This window comes from Teleopsis dalmanni, chromosome 1 (genome assembly GCF_002237135.1).
Source record: "Teleopsis dalmanni isolate 2A chromosome 1, ASM223713v2, whole genome shotgun sequence".
Classification (NCBI taxonomy): domain Eukaryota; kingdom Metazoa; phylum Arthropoda; class Insecta; order Diptera; family Diopsidae; genus Teleopsis; species Teleopsis dalmanni.
Window position 1 is genome coordinate 9,171,110 of NC_051846.1, and position 18,992 is coordinate 9,190,101.

At 29.7% G+C, this 18,992-nt stretch overlaps 3 protein-coding genes across 3 annotated transcripts in view; 1 reads left to right on the forward strand and 2 right to left on the reverse strand.

Annotated features, from left to right (window-relative positions):
* Positions 1–11,267: 11,267 nt before the first annotated feature.
* LOC119672191 lies at positions 11,268–11,768 on the reverse strand. Its single transcript, XM_038083183.1, has one exon. The coding sequence runs from the start codon at positions 11,718–11,720 to the stop codon at positions 11,391–11,393; it is 330 nt and encodes a 109-aa protein (XP_037939111.1). The 5' UTR covers positions 11,721–11,768; the 3' UTR covers positions 11,268–11,390.
* Positions 11,769–13,903: 2,135 nt separating this feature from the next.
* On the reverse strand, positions 13,904–14,356 carry LOC119672938. Its single transcript, XM_038084111.1, has one exon. It carries the CDS (start codon positions 14,302–14,304, stop codon positions 13,978–13,980), a length of 327 nt encoding a protein of 108 aa, XP_037940039.1. The 5' UTR covers positions 14,305–14,356; the 3' UTR covers positions 13,904–13,977.
* An 819-nt stretch (positions 14,357–15,175) lies between these two features.
* Positions 15,176–18,992, forward strand: part of LOC119666302 (solute carrier organic anion transporter family member 74D) — a 50,071-nt gene continuing 46,254 nt past the window's right edge. The window contains exon 1 of the mRNA XM_038075594.1: positions 15,176–15,246. The gene's annotated coding sequence lies outside the window, so the exon portion shown is untranslated. The remainder of the gene's footprint in view (positions 15,247–18,992) is intronic.

The window sequence follows — 18,992 nt, forward strand, 5'->3', positions numbered from 1 at the left end:
AAGGTGAGATGAAAAAACTGCAACCAACTTCAGACTGCTGTCATTTCTAAACCGCTCGTCCCACAGCTGTCAGATTTATTCTAGTGACAGCTCATTATATTGTTTACAAGCGCACAAAAGCATTTTGGTGGGAATTTTTCAAAAAAAAAGTTATTTGTGATGGAATTCAAGCGTGATAGTGTGATTGCTTTGCATTTGGCTGGAAAACCACAAGTGGCTATCGTTAGAGCCCTCCAGCATTTAGAAGTGAATAAATGTTTTGTGTCTCGTACCATCGCTCGTTACCATGATACTGGTAGCGTAGCCCGACGTCAAGGAAGTGGACGAAAAAAAACAGCAACATCGGCAGAAATGGTTCGAAAAGTGAAAAAGCGAATTGAACGAAATCCGCGTCGCAGTGGACGAAAAATGGCTCGTGAGCTGAACATATCGCAATATGCCATTCGGCAAATATTGAAAAATGAGCTTGGACTAAAGCCATTCAAGTTCCAAAAAGTGCAAGATCTTACTGATGCGCAAAAAAAAGTTAGACTCGAAAAAGCTAAAGAGTTGTTTCGCTTGGCCGAAAGTGGTGAACTGCCGAATTTGGTTTTCTCCGATGAGAAACCATTCGTTATCCAGCAGTTTGTAAACAAACAAAATGATCGTGTTTACTTGCCAGAGAGGTCAGCTGAAAATTTGCAACTTCGGTTGGCCATCACAACTCAAAAGCCGGCCATGGTGATGGTGTGGGCCGCCATAACAGCCGATGGTCGCTCGCCGCTCGTATTCATCGACCGTGGTGTCAAATTAAATGCGCAAATCTATCGCGAAAATATTTTGGAGGGAGTTCTGAAGCCCTGGGCACGCAAACATTTCGGCCGCAGACCTTGGACATTCCAACAGGACTCAGCACCATCGCACTCAGCACGCGCCATCCAAGAATGGTTAAGAAATGAGGTTCCTCGCTTCATTTCCACCGCACAATGGCCACCAAAATCTCCGGATGCCAATCCGTTGGACTATTGTGCCTGGGGTATTTTGGAAAGCAAGGTTGGAACTAAAAAATACCAAAGTGTCGATCATCTCAAGCAAGCGCTTCGCCGAGAATGGGACAAAATACCGCAGAGCCACTTTCGGGCAGCGTGTGATGGTTTCTTGGCCGTTGAAGGCCTTTTCGTGCCAAAGGTGGCAATTCGAACAATCTAAACCGATTCTCAAATTTGATGTTATTTCCGACATTTTTTGCTTTCATTCAATAAAATTTAAAAAAAAATGAAAAAATTATGGCGTTTTACTTTGTTGCAGTTTTTTCATCTCACCCTGTACTCATATCTTTGCTTACAACTTGTATTATTTATTTAAGTGCAAGTAAAATAAAATTTACTTAATAAAGCAATAAAGTTAGGTAAATCCATTCACCTCCCCAATGCTACAAAATCTTTTATCAAGAAACCATTGCTATAATTTTGGAAAGAGAAAACAGTCAACTGGGATTTAAAATAGGTTTTGTTGACTAATTTAAAATACATACATATGTTGTCATCAATGCATAACAGTAAGTTTGAAAATAAAACAAATATCAGATGCTATATCTCATTGATTGGTACATCTTTCTTGAAGTAGCATTAGTTGAGTTTGCAAAACAATTGCCAACTGTAGTTATTACCCTTTGATTTTTATTAAGCATGACAACTTTGACACCTTCTTTGCAGGAACTCTTCAAAATAACCAACAAGGTATCAACGTACCATTACTATCAGATGTTTTACCTTTGAATCATATTTGTAAGTTTGGATATATAAAATAATTTATCGATGCAAAATCTGATAAAGGAGGTATATAAGACTTCATTAAATATATGCTCTTTACTTTTGTCTCCACTCGCGGGTAACTTTTATCGACTAATACTTATTTTGGAACACCGAAACAGTGGATTGTTGTTTCAGGGTCATGGGTATAGACCCATGATTCGTCACCTGTCGCGATATCGTGGATGTGTATTGAGTTACCCCGACCGTATTTTTTTAGCATTTCGTTGCACCAATCAATACGTACCTTCTTTAGATTTATTATCAAAGTATGGCACATTCAATGTGAACAAATCTTTCTGACAGTTAATTATATATATATGTAAAATTGAAAGTATGCTGGTCTCACCAACGCCCAAGGACGCCTCTATCTTCCGGAATGTAACATGCCGATCCATCTCAATCATTTCTCGCACTGTATCAATGCTTTCTGGTACAACAGCTGCAACAATCTTCACGAAATTCGTCGTAGAGAAAACGATGACTTCATTCGAACTCATTTTTATAGTCTCTGGATGTGGTATTTCATCATCAAATATGGAACTAAATTGATGGATGCATTATTTTCTAGTTAATCCGCGTTGAAATCTTATAAAATTATTCCATGAAAATATTTATTATTTAATTCCATTTTTTCGTAAAGACACAATTTCGAATTGAAATGAACAACAGATTAAGCGCCCCTAAACTAAAACGTTGTTATGACATTTGTGTTAGAAAATGTCAAACCTTCAAACAGAAATGTCAAAACTCAGCTGGCAATACTTAGAGTTGCCTAGGCACAAGACTTAAAAGGCTACTTACCTACATGTCCTTTTAGCATAAAAATTTTTTTCTGATCGTAGTGAGCTGCTTCACAGAGAACCGACTGTTACTTCCTACAGTTCCTTTCTTATAATTTAATGGCAATTCGCTATTTATTATCTTCATTATTCCCATTTATTTTATAAATCAAGTTAAAATATAAAATCCGCTCCTGTTTGTTTTAATGTCTTTTTAACCAGCGGAAATGTTTCCAATTCCCTATACAGTAACAACAAATACTCGTAATAAGAATAATTTGAAAATAAGTCACAAAAGCTCATTAAAAATTCATGAACATTATATGCGATTTTTAAAGTAAACAAGTTATATAAGAGAGCTTGGCAGCAGAATATTCCATGATTGCCATGATTGCGGCAGACAGAGGAGCGAATCATACAATATCATTCCAAACCATCTGAGCTATAAATTTCGGTGGTCGTATGTAAAAACCTGACAAAAATTAAATTTAAGAATTTCACTAAAAAAAAATTTTTTTTTACTGTTGATTCATTTTGAATTTTTTATTTTCTTTTACAAGTTAGAGTTTACCATATACGAAGAACAAGCATAAGTATTTCGTTTCTTCGTGGATCTATAATATGCGCTCTTTTATATCTTTGAAAAACGAAAACTCAATAAAAGTAAGAATTCACCTGCAAAGCCAACAAAAAGTTAAAAACTTGAAATCGAAACTTTTGTTGCTACTAATTTATATTCTCCATACAGACTTCGTTTTCCAAAATATACACAATTTACATAAGTATATGTATATGTATATATATAAATTTAAAAAATTAAGTACATTTTTTTTATAAAAATCAGTTATTACGTCTCATTTTAATACTTTTTTAATTGGTTTTGGTAAAAAAATAATAAAGGATTTTGGAAAATAATTTTTATTTTATATTTTATTTAAAAAATTAATGCAATAATATTACGACATATATAGCTCAAGGTACCAAAATTAGCATATAGAAAGGTATAAATCATGTATACTTACGTGTATGTATACATATATGTAATGGACTAATAATTTTAATAAAAATTTGAAAGGTCTTAATTAATATAATTTATTTAATAAAAATTTTAATACATTTAATACATCAGAAAAAAGAGAACACATTTTTTTACAAAAGTGCAACGATAATAATATATAAATATGTATAATTAATAAAATTAGTTTTATTAATAGGCGTATTTAATAAAAGTAGAATATTACCTTTTTTGGACACTGTTAACATATTAAAAAAATTTCGATAAAAATTTTTACATTTTATTTCACTGACGTAGGCGGTCAGAACCCCACATAACTTAAATATTGCATACACATACCTAGTGTATATTTAAGGGATAAGCAAAAGTCAAAGAAGAAAAAAACAAATTAAATAAGAGAAAAATAATTATTTAAAATTACAGTATTTAAAGTGCTTGTAAATAACACTTAAAATAAAAGAAATTTCAATTTCACAAAACTCTATAGGATACGTATAGGATAGGTAGAAACACATTTATGAAAAAGACGCGATATTGCATCACGACCTTGAGAAATATCATGTTTCCTACTTAAACTGTTTAAGTCACAAAATTGACTCTTCAATAAATCGTAGTATTTGTTCTACTCAGTGAAGTTTCATGTGGATCTATCTAACACTTGCTTCGTTTATGTGTTAGTGCAATGCAGTTTACCATAGGCGATATTGCATCTCGACCTTGCGAACTATTTTGTCCCCTACTTAAACTGACTAAGTCATTAAACTAGGATTCTAAATTCTATTTATTTAATAATTCATAGTATATATTCTATTAAAAGAAGTTTCAGTTCATAATTAAATTTTATGGATCTATGTAAAGCTTTCTCCGTTTATGTATTAGTGCAATGAAATTTACCATAGGCGATATTGCTCAGTAATAACTGCAAAAATTTGCGTCTATTAGAAGTAAAAATATGCTGTTTTGTGTGAATATGTAAGCATATCCACATAAAAGTGAATATCTCTTAAATTTAGCCAAAAAAGTCTACCAATTAGTAGTAAACGTAGAATATTGACAATTGTGATATGACTCTGTGGTCATATCACATGACCATTTGGTCACGACCAATAAGAGCCTAAATTTGCCGTAACCATTCGTTATATGACAGCCGTTTTGATCAAACTTGATTAAAAGTATTTGATATTGGATTGGATTTTGTTTTATAATTTTGTCTTTGCTCTCCTTGAAAATATTATTATTAACTTAACCTACTAGATTTTCATACACAAAAAACATTTCATGACAATTAAAATTCAAATATATCAGCAATCAAAAAACAAAATTGAATCCAAAAATGTTCTTAAGCAATTAAAACTGAAAGTTGGCCTAAAAACACAGTTTATACAAAAATTAAAAACAAAAAAAAATGACTTACAACAAACACAATAGTTAATGACAACAAAAACAATAACAACATTGTTTAAAGAGGAACCGCCAACATATCGCTTATTAACTTGTTTCGCGCTGAGCAAAGCCCGTGCAACAAACCAAATACAAGCTTTGTTGTTATTGCCATTAACATTGCTGCGACTCTAGCTGTGGCTGCGGCTGTTGTTTTTGTTTTTGCTTTTGCTTTTGTTTTTGTTTTTGTTTTTTAAAGGTTAACACTGTACGAAATAAATTAAATTAAAAAAAAATATATATTCGTGCATAAGAAAAATTGTGCTTTGTAGCATGCAAGCAACTACCAAAAATGTTATTAAAATCAAACTCTGTGTCAAATTGTGTTTAAACCAAATCGCTTTGACTTTTATTTCAGCTATTTCTTGTTTTAGCTGCAACAACACATAAATTAAATAAATTTTTTTTTGTCAACCGGTTTTATTTTCTTATTTATAATTTACATATAAAAAATTTTTATTACAAATATTTTAAAAAATTGTTTCTAATCTTTTTGTTAAAATGCGCTTAGTAACAGTGAAATTGTAATTTGTGAAAATTTTAAAAAAATTAAAAATAACAATTTTTAAATGAATATGATAAAACATAAAAACATTGTAAATTTTTTTTTTTTGTTTAAAAATTGTGTGTTCTATGACAAGATATGCATCTTCACGTAAAAAATGGGTTATAATAAAGAGTTTAGAAAACAAAAATTTAATTTTTCATCAAGCATATACTTCGACTATATGATCAATAACTGTTTTGTGTAGTACCAAATATTCACCATCATTGGTGCTTTGGAAACATTTTTTGGTTTGAATATTCTCTATCATAGGTTCTTTGAAAACATTTACTGGTTTGAATATTCATATATAATTTTTGGATTGCAAGTATTACGAAGTGAACCCTGCCAAATTTGAACCATAGACCAGACTGTTAAACACACAGACCCAACGTACTCTATAACAAATTTCAACCATAGACCCGTGTTTTGTATACCAATAAATATACAAATCAAATCATTGGTCTTTCGAAATATCTATTGGTTTAAATATTCATATATAGTTTTTGAATTGCAAGTGCCAGAAATAAAAACTTACCAAATTTGAACCATAGAACCGACTTTAACCACTCAATTGTTTTGTTTTGACACGCATATACTATTTAAAATGTTCGTATATAATTTTTGGACTGCAAATGTTAGGAATAAAACCCTGTCAAATTTAAACCATAGACCAGACTGTTAATTTGTTAATTTATGTTATTTTTGTGTTGCAAATCTAAGTATTTGAAACAAATAAAAACCAAATATCTTAAAAATTAATAAATAATCAAAATTATCAAATATTTAGCAAAAATAAATACCAAAATATTGATGAAAAAAAAATTTTTTTCAATAGTAGACTTACGTGTCAAATTTCCATTAATTTTCTAGACAAAAAAAATTTTTTATTTTATTCAATTTTTAAAACGTCAGCAGCTGCTAAAGAGCTAATCTTATATTATTGATCATAAAAATGTTTAATAACACGCAAAATTTATTTTTGTTACTTAATATCCTAAAAGATATTATGATATTAACTTAGTTCAACACCAAATTGCAGTTTAAAGCGATTAAAGGCTTAAATTTATGCATTTTAATACCCATAATTTCCATACTAAATAGTGCCAGCCTAACCCATCATTTATTAAGATGCAAATTAAAGGCTGCCGCTTTTTTAATAAGTCAGCATCCTTCAACTCAAACTGAACGCACATATATTTTTTACTATTTTATTTAAAACGCAGCAGCAACGCGCCAAACCATGCCGCAAATACGATACTGTGTCTGTTGTGCTTCCTTCTTCAAGCAAACACATAAAAGACGAACTCATGCTACAATTATGTACTATTCATTGTTGTTGTTGTTGCTGCTGTTGCTGTTGCTGTTGTTATTTTGCCGCTTTTGCTACTTCAATTTGCAATTCTTCACACAAGTCCAAACAGCTCATTTTAAAAACAACATGATCATTTTGGAAAGCAACAGTTGATCAGTTGATCAGTTGAGCACTTGAACAGAACAGCGGCAGAGCAGAAAAATCTGCTGCCATAACTCAAAACAACACAAATGCTAACGATTTGAGCAACGTTAGTTTCTGAAGCTGCTGATATAAATACTAAAATCTGAAGAAACGGAATACCTAATGCTGTTAAGCTTTAAAGTAATTTTTATTTATTTACTTTTTTATTTGAAAAAAAAATTTTTTTCTTAAATATCACTTTTTTGCACTTCATAAGTGTTTTTTTTCTTTTTTTTTTACTTTTCATCTTTATGTTTTTTACTTTTTGCTTTCTTTTCATTTTCAGTTGCTGTATTTAATTTAATTTAATTGACAGTCCTTGAACTTGACTTAAAGTACGACCACAATAACGAAAGCAACAATAACAACAAGACGAGCTACAACAAAAACAGCACGAACACGAAGAACAAGAACAAGAATAGCGATCAAGACGACGACGGCGATTGCTTCTTTACTTCTTTACTATATGATATCTACTTGCTGTTTTGGTTGTTTTTATTATTTTACTTATTCCATTGGATGCTGTGTTTTACTATTGGTTTTCTACTTGTTCTTTTTGTGTTTATTGTTATTGTTGTTGTTTTCTTTTTGTGCTTTTTACTATTATTATTAATGTTGTGTTTAATATTGCTTTTATAGTCAAATCACAATAAAAAAAAAACGTTAAGTCGCTACACTAAATATGTAATTAATAAAAATTACTCATACGCCGAATACAACCACATTAAGTTCGTTGCTTGGTTTTGAGGCTTGGTTTATTTCATTGCTTTTAGTTTATTTGACCGACTGTACAGCTTCGTATGCTACTTCATATGTATGTTTTTTTTTGTTGCTCTAAAGTTTGACCTTAAGTGGTTGTTGTATTAAACACGCGTTTGCCGAAAAAATTAAAAAATTTTATGCGTGAACATGCAAAATTTTGCGTTTCAATTTTTATGTAAGTTTTTTTTCTATTCAAAAAACAAAAAATTGTATTTTAATTTATTTGCTTTTGTGTTCTTTATTAATTTTTTGCAAACAAAATAAAATTTGGCATCATAAATAATCATTTAATTTATTTTTGAAAGCGTGCGTACGCCGCATATCTGTCCCTGCTGGCGTTTTAACATGTGAGCGGCTTTTAAGTATATAAAAAATAAATATATATATATATGTATATACATATTTCTTAATTTTTCTTTCCTAAATATTTTTTATCAGTTGCGATCAAAAATTCTTTTTATTTGATTTTTTCTATGACGATATTTTTTAATTTTTTTTTTTTTATATTTTAGTCAATGAATGAAACAGCAACAAATTAGAAAGTTTTAAGCGGCATTTCGAACATAAAACATGATTTTTTCTTTTTATTTGATTAACGCTTGCATGAATTTTTATTAACTTTTTGAACAGAAAAATACAAAAAAGTAACTTTAAGTAACACGTGCCTTAGCATAACAAATTATGTGGAATTTAATTACCATTTATATTAATTTTTCAATATGTTAATTTACAACTACAAATTAACAACTGAATTTTCGGAAATTCCAGGCGTAGGCTTTCTTTTTGTTCAACCTACGACATAAATAAATTGTATCTAATACATTAATAAATTGAAAAATAATACTCTCGATAAAGTGGGTTCTATAATAAAATTTATTGTGGAACTTTTACTTTGAATCTCCAAGTCTATGCAATAAACACAATAGATCTCTAAATTGCAATGCAAAATCCGTCAATTTTATACAAATAATATAGTATTGAAGGTAAATACAACCCTGCAGCGAAGCCCTACTGTAACTTGTAGAAGTCAGTGTGTGAGCTACTAGGCATACAACAATATAATAATTAAAACTGTGTAAAATATATATATGTTAAATAAATGAATACTGTATCCAATGAATTATAATTCGGAAGGGTAAAACATATTATTTAAAGTATGTACATTACGTCAATAAAGAAACTTTCCCAATATCTTGGGGCCTACGCCACTATTGACAACTATTTGTTCGAAGTTGTAAAAGACTTTTGAGTTTAAACATCAAAAATGACATCAATCAAGCGATTTTACAAAGAATCATTCTTGCCAACAGATGTTACTTAAGGCTAAGTAGGCAATTGAGGCCCGACTCGACAAACAAAAATCAAATTCTACAAGTCATGTCTGCCTAGCTGTATGGTGCCAAAGTTTGGACAATAAATAAAAGTGAGAAGAAGACTTTGGGAGCAGCATTTGACAAAAAAAATATTTCAGAAAATCTATGAAACTTCTTCGAATGATCTTGTTGGGAAAGGGTGTCGAATTAAATGGAACCATGAGCTGTACAAGCTATCACGATATTGACATAATTAACCGTATAAAAGTTCAGCGGATTCACTGACTTAGTCATGTCAAAAACATAGTAGAGAACTTTCGCATCTGCAGTGGAATGACCAAAGCACCAATGATATAAAAACACGCGGTACTACCAACTGGTGACAGTAAACTTCTGATCACTACTGGCTGGTGAATGGTATTGGAAGCGGTCAAGGACGACTATCAAGGATGATTTAATAAATTAAATAATTTTATTGTGTTTATAATTACGTTAGAGGCTTTAGTATTGTGACCTAGAACTAAATTGTGCCGCATTCCTAGATTTAGAGATATCTTCAAATATGATAACCTCGATTCATTGTTGTCTTAATATTGCTAACTGACTTTAATTTCTTCTTGGTTTCTTCATTTCTTCTTGATAACTGTGTAGGGTTTTGGTTTTGCTGATGAGGAAGAAACTTTATATCATCTCGTGATAGTGTGTCCATTATTCAGTAGACCAAAATTTAATATCTTTAGGGGAATTTTCAGCGTTGTTCGTATTAAGTCGTTAGTACTATAACTGATCGCAAAATTTAAGAGTTTCTCATTTTCCACTGGGATACAACTTTCCACATCAATAGCGAGATTATCCCCCTTCTGGGTCAGAGAAAAACCGAATAATTACAAATATTGTGACGAAGTCTCATCTGCTTTCAATAATCTACTTTTAGTACGCTTTTAAACAAAACTAATATTTTGTCATCTCGAACGGAGTCATTAATAGTTAGTATAGAGTTAGTTAGAGTTAGTAATATACATAATATTATATATAATTTTATTTGTATCTGATCAAAATAGAATTCAAAAACTATTCAGTTGTACTTATTAATGAAATATTTTGAGTATAAATCATATTTTCGCTACCCTGTAATTTACACCCAACAGCTGTTTAAAATCCCATTCAAAACTGCAAAATCACCTTTTGCTAAAATCCAACACAAACGCACATTTCTATCAAAATAATCTTTTTCCTTTCATTGAAATTTTGATTATCGAAAAAGAATTCATAAAATAGTACGAGTATCTATAAAAGTGATACGGCAAGAACGGTGCGTTTGTGCGCCTCTTCGAGTTTGGTGCGTGCGGTGCGTATCTATGACGTTGCTTCAGATAGGAAAATATTTTTCTTATCAGTGTAAATATTTATATATACGTGTATATGAGGAGAGCAACAAAACTGAGAAAAAAAAAATTTGGTATAAAAATTTAGTCATAATCAAATAAAATAAAAATAAAGAAAAGTTTTCTACTTTAATTTTTCTAGGTCAATAAACTTATTTGAACTATTTTCCCAGTTTTTTGTTTGTTTTTTTTTTTTAATCATTTACGCATATATATATGTATTATGTTTTAATTAGTATTAGTAATAGATAGTATTATATTGCGTATGTTTTTGTTTTTAGTTATTTTTGAATTTAATTGTACTATCTGATAATGTATTGACTTTGCAAATGAGATAAAAGGCAAATACTGATAGAGAAAAGTGAAGATTTACTCTGATTTGTAGATTGGATAGATAATAAAATGAGTGGGATTTCCTAAATTTACGATATTATATGTTACTCGTGATAACAATTTTAAATATTTTATACTCTCTATATATAAAAACAAAATAAAATATAAATAAAATATTAAATAATATAGGTAAAATAAATAACGGAATTAATAGTACGATCTTAATAATAGTTTTTAGTTGTGTTTAGTTTTGGATTCTCAGCAAATTCACTTTCTTTTTGGTAACCAAACATTTTTTCTATTAAGTATTTAATTAATTCATAATAGAATTATAAATTTTTAGAAAGATTTTGTTTATAAATGAGTTGAGTGTCGTTCAATAATAAAAACGCAAAGATTTCAACTTTGGTATTATATATTTGGTATATATATTTAAATAATTAATACTTTATTTCACTTCAAAACAATATAGTTATTGCATTTTTCATTGATTATAATTGTCTTGAATTAATTTTCATGTGTCGCATTTTAAAAACGCCATGATCCTCTAATGCCACCGCCAAAATTGTTGCGATTATAGTCAAAATTTCTACTTGCTTGAGCATAGGCGTCAACATTGAAACGACCATTATCACTTCGGTAAATATTTTGCCCATATTCCACACCAGCCTGTCGTCCAAATTGATCCTTTGAGTAAGTTAAGTCTACGTGTCCATCTGGTGAACGTACTTGTCTGCGAAGTGGTGCAAACTCACTGTGCAACGTATCCAATTGTTGGTTCTCTATATCCAGATCAACTGGAGAAGCCAAAACCACCGCTAGACAGCAAGCCAACAACAAAAGAACTTTACTTAACATTTTATAATTTTATTTCACTCTAAACTTATATGGTTTTAATATATGAAATTCACTTTATGAACTGTGCTGAATCTTATGCTCATGAGACTTTATATACTTGCAATTCTTTCAGTTCTATGAATGAACATTTAAAATGGGAATCACTTGAAACACTGATAAGAAAGATGTAAAGTTTTTTTAACGAAAGCTCGGGAATCACCCTTAAAAATACAAAGAAAATTAATCTAAGAGTATTAATAATTTGTTTGATATTTGTATAATTACTAATTTTGATAAATAAAAATCTTTCTTAAATATTACTTACTAAAAGTAAAAAATATTTTATTATTAAAGTTAATTATACTAATATTAAAAAATAACTAACAATGCAATACAATTTTATTGCATTTTTTATATTGTAATTCTTCAAAAATATTCCAAATAAAAGTTAGTATATAAAACTATATATTTAAGTGTTCATATAATATACATATATATATACATATAATATATTCACATCACTTAAGTGCTTTAAGTAAATATGAATTACCTACTACTTGGCTTTAACACTAAGAAAGATAAGAAAAGTTTGAGTTGAAACAAGTGCTTTATAATAGCATAAAGAAAATAGTAAATCACTTTTATATCAGAATATGTGTCATGATTCTCTGACTCAGATGAACTTTAAATATTTTTTAAAATATTTTCTAGAGAATTCATATTTTTTTTAACCTCCATTACATCTGAAAATGGGTTTATCCTCATTTCTTCTTTCACTGTCAGTAATTTTTCACTGTTACCTCCGATATTGCCCTTTCTAAATATGTAAGAATGTATACAAATGTATGTTCTTTCATGGTCTCTGCATGCTTAAATATGAATGTAAGTAAATCTAAAGTTCGTTAAATAGTGACAGAAACTACTGTGGGTGTTGGTACTATTGTTATATCTGTTATTGTCATTGTGGTTACACATATGTATGCTTTCATTACAAATATAAATGACACTAAATATCAATTAAAATTTATTCCTTTTTTTTTAAAATTCATCTTGCAGTGATCTTTTTATCTTAATTGAAATTTGTATTAAAAATTTTAAGGTTTTGTAAATATGTAATATCATTTTAGTATTTATATTCATTTCGGTTGTAGTGTTGATAGAGTGGAACGCTTATGAAACGTCTATTAAAAATCTTCGAATCCCCTTTTCTCACCGATCTGACTGAACTGTCATCCTGTAATGTTAGGAACCTAGCCAAGTTTATTGAACTGTCAGGTGGGTTTTCCTTCACCTAATGGGGGAGTCGTTACCTTCGTTCGGCGTTGAATGTATACTGATCTAAATCTTTGTACATACTAACGTCATTCCTGTGGTACCACAATGGGTCATCATATGAGCTCAAGTGGGCTTTTTTGGATACAAGGCCGTCACTCCAACTTACTTACCTACCTACCTACCTAGGGCGGGACAATGGCTTTAAAGGATTTTGAGGTGTATTTTGCAACCATAGATAGTTTTAAATACATAAAATAAAATGTAGGATAAAGAATAATTTAGTCAATGTAAATCATTCCATTGCTGCCGCATATGCAACAATAAACCAATTTCTTAAAATTGTAGAAGTAGTAGTAGATTACATTGTAGTAGATTACATAGTAGAATACATTGACATTGTTATGTTTCGAATCAGTATGGTACAAATAATTGTTTATAAAACTATGTGAACAGTTCTTTACAAACACATTCTAATTGTGTTCGGGAGTTTCAAATTGGAAAAGATGTAACCATAAGTTGATTATACAATAGGCGTCGGTAGGTAAAAGAAAATTTTTTGAATCGTCATGTAGTTGATGCATCTTAAAAGAAAATATTTTCGTCATTTCATTTCATAATAACAAGTATCAGTTTTTTAGCTTTTTAACAAAAAGCTGATTAAATTGTGGAGAGATATCGTCCTGGGAGTTAATTGTTGATATGACACGCCAGTACTTGACACTGATCTTGGAGCAACGAATTCACTAATACGGAAGTGGGTAGTTCTCTTTGCTAGATAATTGATATGCTTCAAATAGCAAATTTTGCACTAACTTTTCATTTAGAGAAATAAATCTCATATATTCTTCTTAGTACTAAACTTGTGCTAATATCTTCAAGCTCAAATAATATAATACAAATTCTTTTACAAATCAGTTTCGAAACTTTATTTATAAATATTAAGTACATACAAAATGAAAAAAATAAATTATTTTAACCAAAAATAAATAACATTTGTCAGTGCTTAAAAACGCCATGAACCAACAATGCCACCTCCGTAGTTGTTGCGGTTATAATCAAAATTTCTGCTAGCCTGAGCATAGGCGTCAACATTGAAGCGTCCATTGTCGGATTTGTAGAGGTTCTGATTATACTGCAAACCAGCTTCACGTCCAAATTGATCCTTTTTGTATGTTAAATCAATGTTTCCTTGCGGGGATCGCGCTTGTCTATGCAAAATTGGTGTATTTAATTCGTATAGGTCTACATTATCATCAATGACCAAATCCACCGGATTAGCTACAGCCAAAGCAATGCAACAGGCGAGTACTATGATGCACTTGTAGGACATTTTAAAATTAATAATTTATTAATAATTGAGAGCAATTCAATTGTTGAAATGGTTTTCAATAACTGTGAAGAATTTAGTATAGGACTGGCTTATATAGTGCCGTCCTGAGCCAATGAAGTAAATCACACTGATAAGGAAGTTAAGTGTACGAGTAATTCTCATTGTCTACAAAATATGTGAATCACCACTGAAATAGCTTAAGAAATGCTCGAAATGAAAAAATTTTCAGAGTAATGTTAATAAAAATGAATTAAAAAACAAAATCAACAGATTTGATAAGAACTTATTTTATTAAAATAATTTTGTTTGTTTTTTCTTCAAATATTACGTTGGAACATTATTAATTTTTAAACTGATAATATTGAACATCCTGAAGAAGCTGGTATTATTTTAAAATATATTTGACACGTTAATAAACAAAAAATCACTTTATGATTCTTTAAATTTTTCTTAAAAATTTTTTTAAACAAAATCCCCCCAAAAGGCTAATAATGAATATAATGAAGTGCAACGGAATACCGAGAGGGAATCCCAGTAGAGGACATAGCGCTACCTTCTAAAAAAAATCTTTTGTAGCCGAGAATGCTTATTGCAAATAACCGAGTAATTAGCATTCTAGTAGGAACAGTCCTAAGAGTTTCCGCCAGTGAGTACTTGGTTACAAAAATTTGAAGCCAAGTGCAATTTTTTACTGAGTCTATCATTTTTATTTAACTTTGTAGAATAAATAATTTTATTATAATTATAAATATTTTAATTTTGATTATTTTGATTATTATTCATTAATATAGCATTTTTATAATTAGCTATCAATCAATTAATTAATCCATTCATCAATTTTATTTTAATTAAGTTTTATTACTTCATTACAGTTCGACTGACTATATATACTTGGTAATTAACATCACTATTGGAACCAGTGTTATGCCATAAAGAAATTCTGTAAGTTTAAATCCAGGATCTATTTATAATCACAGACCTTTTTAAATAAGCAATAAAATAAACATATATATTATACGTATCAGTGATAGGCTAAGCATATTGAAGGCGTGATTGTTTTTACAAAACTCTCTTTAATTATCCACTTATAGTGCAGAACAGTATAGAAAGAGCAACCAGCTTGGTTTGTATTTTCTAAGTTCTTTAAATAGAAGTATATCTGAAATTACAAATGCTTTATAAATGTCATATTATTTCCAATTGGTAAAGAGAAAGATTGATATGTTGGTTGTAAACAGTTAAAGGGAAACGTTTTATTTATAAAATTAAAAACTTTAATAAAAACCGCAATTGTTTTCATGAGACATACATATATCCGTACATTAATATATACATTTATAACTATGACAATACTGCAGTATTTTACTTAATCAGTATTTTATTCAAATGGAAATTTTCTTAAAAATACATCTATACTTTATAATGAAACCTTCATTAAATGTGCAGAAGTTGAGGTTTTTAGATATCTATAACTTATAAGTTACTATTCTATTTTGTTAAGAATATTATGTTATGTTAGGCTAGGTTCAGAAAGCGCGTGTTGACAGTTGTCAGCACTTCCTGTCGGAAGCATATATTGCCCATTGTGATGCCCTCAAAAATTTTGCCGGGAGAGGCGAGTTGCATATATAGCCCATTGTGATGCCCTCAAAAATTTTGCCGGGAGAGGCGAGTCGCTTATCTTTGTTATCCTTGTGAAACCGTTAGGGTTTCCAGATGAAGTTGAGGAGATCCGATAAGTTTGCTTTCGTTACCTCTTCCAAGCCAGTGAAAAAGCTATCCCCAGAATAATCAATTAGATTAATTTACTAGGAGTTTTAACAGACCTTGTATCCAAACATTCTTTGCTATGTTTTTGAGGCACATTTTTGATATTTTAATTAGAATTCGAGTTATGTAAGAAACAAGTGTAAATATTTTTATATATTGTATTATGAATAAATTATAATCACTAACTTGGGCACTACTGTGCCTAAACTTTTTAGATTTACTGCTTGTAAAATCAATAAATTATTCAATATAATTTTAATAAATCTATATATCTGATTAAATTTTATAATATTATATATTATGTTGATATGTTGATAGTTGATATAAAAACCAACTTATAATTAAAAGTCATTTGATTAGCTTAATGGGAAACTCTCTCAAACCTTGTCTCAAAGGGCATCTAATCAATTTGTTTATATTTTAATATTAATGTATTATTTAAATATGAACCTTTGTTTGTCCTATTCCATTACTATCACTACTCTCAAGTATATTTAATACGGCTAGTTAGTAAATGAAATTGTATGACGTCCGCACCCCTCACAATTCACTACAACTGCATTTCATTCATAAAATATTTATTCTATCTTTGAAGAAAAATATTGTGTAATAAATTTTACTTTAATTAATCAAACTATAATGAAATGTAAACGGTGGGTGAAATAAGTTCACTGTAACCCTGTAACTAACCGAATAAAGCATGCAACTAAATACTAGCGAATAGACACACCTACTTCATATATGAACTAACATATTTGTTTGAGCGTATGTGGTTGTTTGTAGGCAAATATTTGAACACACGCGTTTACGAATTACGTATAATTATGCACTGGAAAAAATTTATGTAGTATTAAAATATTATAAATACAAATATTTATTATACGACTAAGTTCAATTCTATAATATATGCGTATGCAATTAAAATTTCATGGGCAGCAGAATGTATTTATTATTTTATTCTAATCATTTGACCTAAAATTTTTATAAATATTTAATATTTGGAAAGTTTATAAACTATAATATCAATGTTAAATATAATTTCTTTAAAGTGTAATATATAGACGAACAATTGAAATGGTTATAAGAAATAATAATACAACTATAGGAGCATTGACCCTTAGCAGCAACACTTATTTTCGTTATTGATTTTATTTAAATGCTATGAAAATGTTTCTCATTAATTGTTAAATATTTTCTTTATATTTATTCTTAAAAAGTTTTTTTGGAAAGACTTAATTTATTTATAAAAACTTTTATAAAGCTAAATTTAAAATATAATAAAATTATATATATAACTTCCCTTTATACTCAGTACGTAAAGAAAAAATTTGCGTGTTTAACATTATTAAAATATTGCTCATACGTTTGGAATGATATAAACAAATACTTATTTTTAATAATATAAACAAATATTTTTTTAACTTATAATCCTAAATTAACTATAAATATATTTCGAATACTGACTTGTATTCAACATCTACATACACTTCTATATACATATCATATGTATATTGATCATTTTTTCGAGTCAGCGCAACTGGGCACTTTTACTCTTTGATAGCTGGGGGTACTACAGGGTCCCACCCATCTCATTGACTAATTTATGTATTCCTTATAAGCTTCATGATTATTCAGTGATTGATCTAAGATCTGCGTACCTCCCTGTGCGGAGAGTGATTACTCTAAGATTAGATAGTGCTAAGTAGGATAGCCTCTCAGTTTTCGCATATAACTTCAGGGCTCTGTCCCTTATGTATTTTTTGATCGGGTCTATTCTAAGGTCTCTTAACATGTCGTTTGTACGGATGTATCAAGGCACTTTGAAGAGTCTTCGGAGAGGCTGACTTTGAGCAACTTATAGCTTTTGTATAGTTGAGTCGGCAGCTTTGTTATACGCGACACACCCATAAAGTAATGCTGGTCTAATTATCTGGCTATAGATCAGTTTTCTGTTCTTTGCGCTAATGTTGTTGTGTTTGAAAAGTGGTTGTAAGCATTGCATTGAACAACTCCTACGCATCCACTCACACGACACAAGTGTACAACCACAGTGACTTATAATTTCTAACCGACTGTTGGACAAAGCGATGTTTTGCCGATTACTGTCCACTCCATTGACTATTGATGCATCTACAGAGTAAAATAGTGTAACCATGCTAATTTATTGCAAAAAAAAATTCTACTTTATCTGGCTTATATATGTCTGAGTATTATTAATGCTATTTTTGATCGTTTGTGAGCAAGTGAGGTATCCCCTTTGTCAAGTAAAAAATTGTTTGGTTGAAGAATATCTGAAGACGGGTCTTGTATCCGTGTGAGGTACTTCCATGCGATTTTCCTTTTATTTTGCTTAAATTAATCTAAGAATCATTAAGGCTACTTTTGATTATCTTTGAGCAACTGAAGAATCCTCATTATCAACTGGTTTCTCATTGCTTAATGTTAATTTAAAATATATTCCTTTGATAACTTTACGATGGCAGCTACTTCTAGTAATTTCAAGTTTTATAGGTACATTAAAAAAACAATTTCTGTTTGTTTCAGGTTAGATCCTTTAACCATATTGGTATCTAAACCACAATATTTGAAGCGCTGAGAATATAATATAATCGTTTTAGATAGATAATATATAATATAGATTTTGAGATTATAAAATTTATTTTACAAAAACCACATTTACTTTTCAACTAATAGTCGAATAGACGTTAAATTTGCCGACATTCTAATGAAGATCGGTACTCTATAACAGTGAAATAAAAATAGTATAACCAGCGCCATCTATCTATATAACCCAAACTTATTTTCCGAGTTTTTTGAATAAATTGCTCAAAGGCATTTTAAAATTTTTTCTTCTATGAGAGATTAATATCGGAGAATTCTTGGCCGATACAATTAGCAATGCTAATTTAACTTAATTT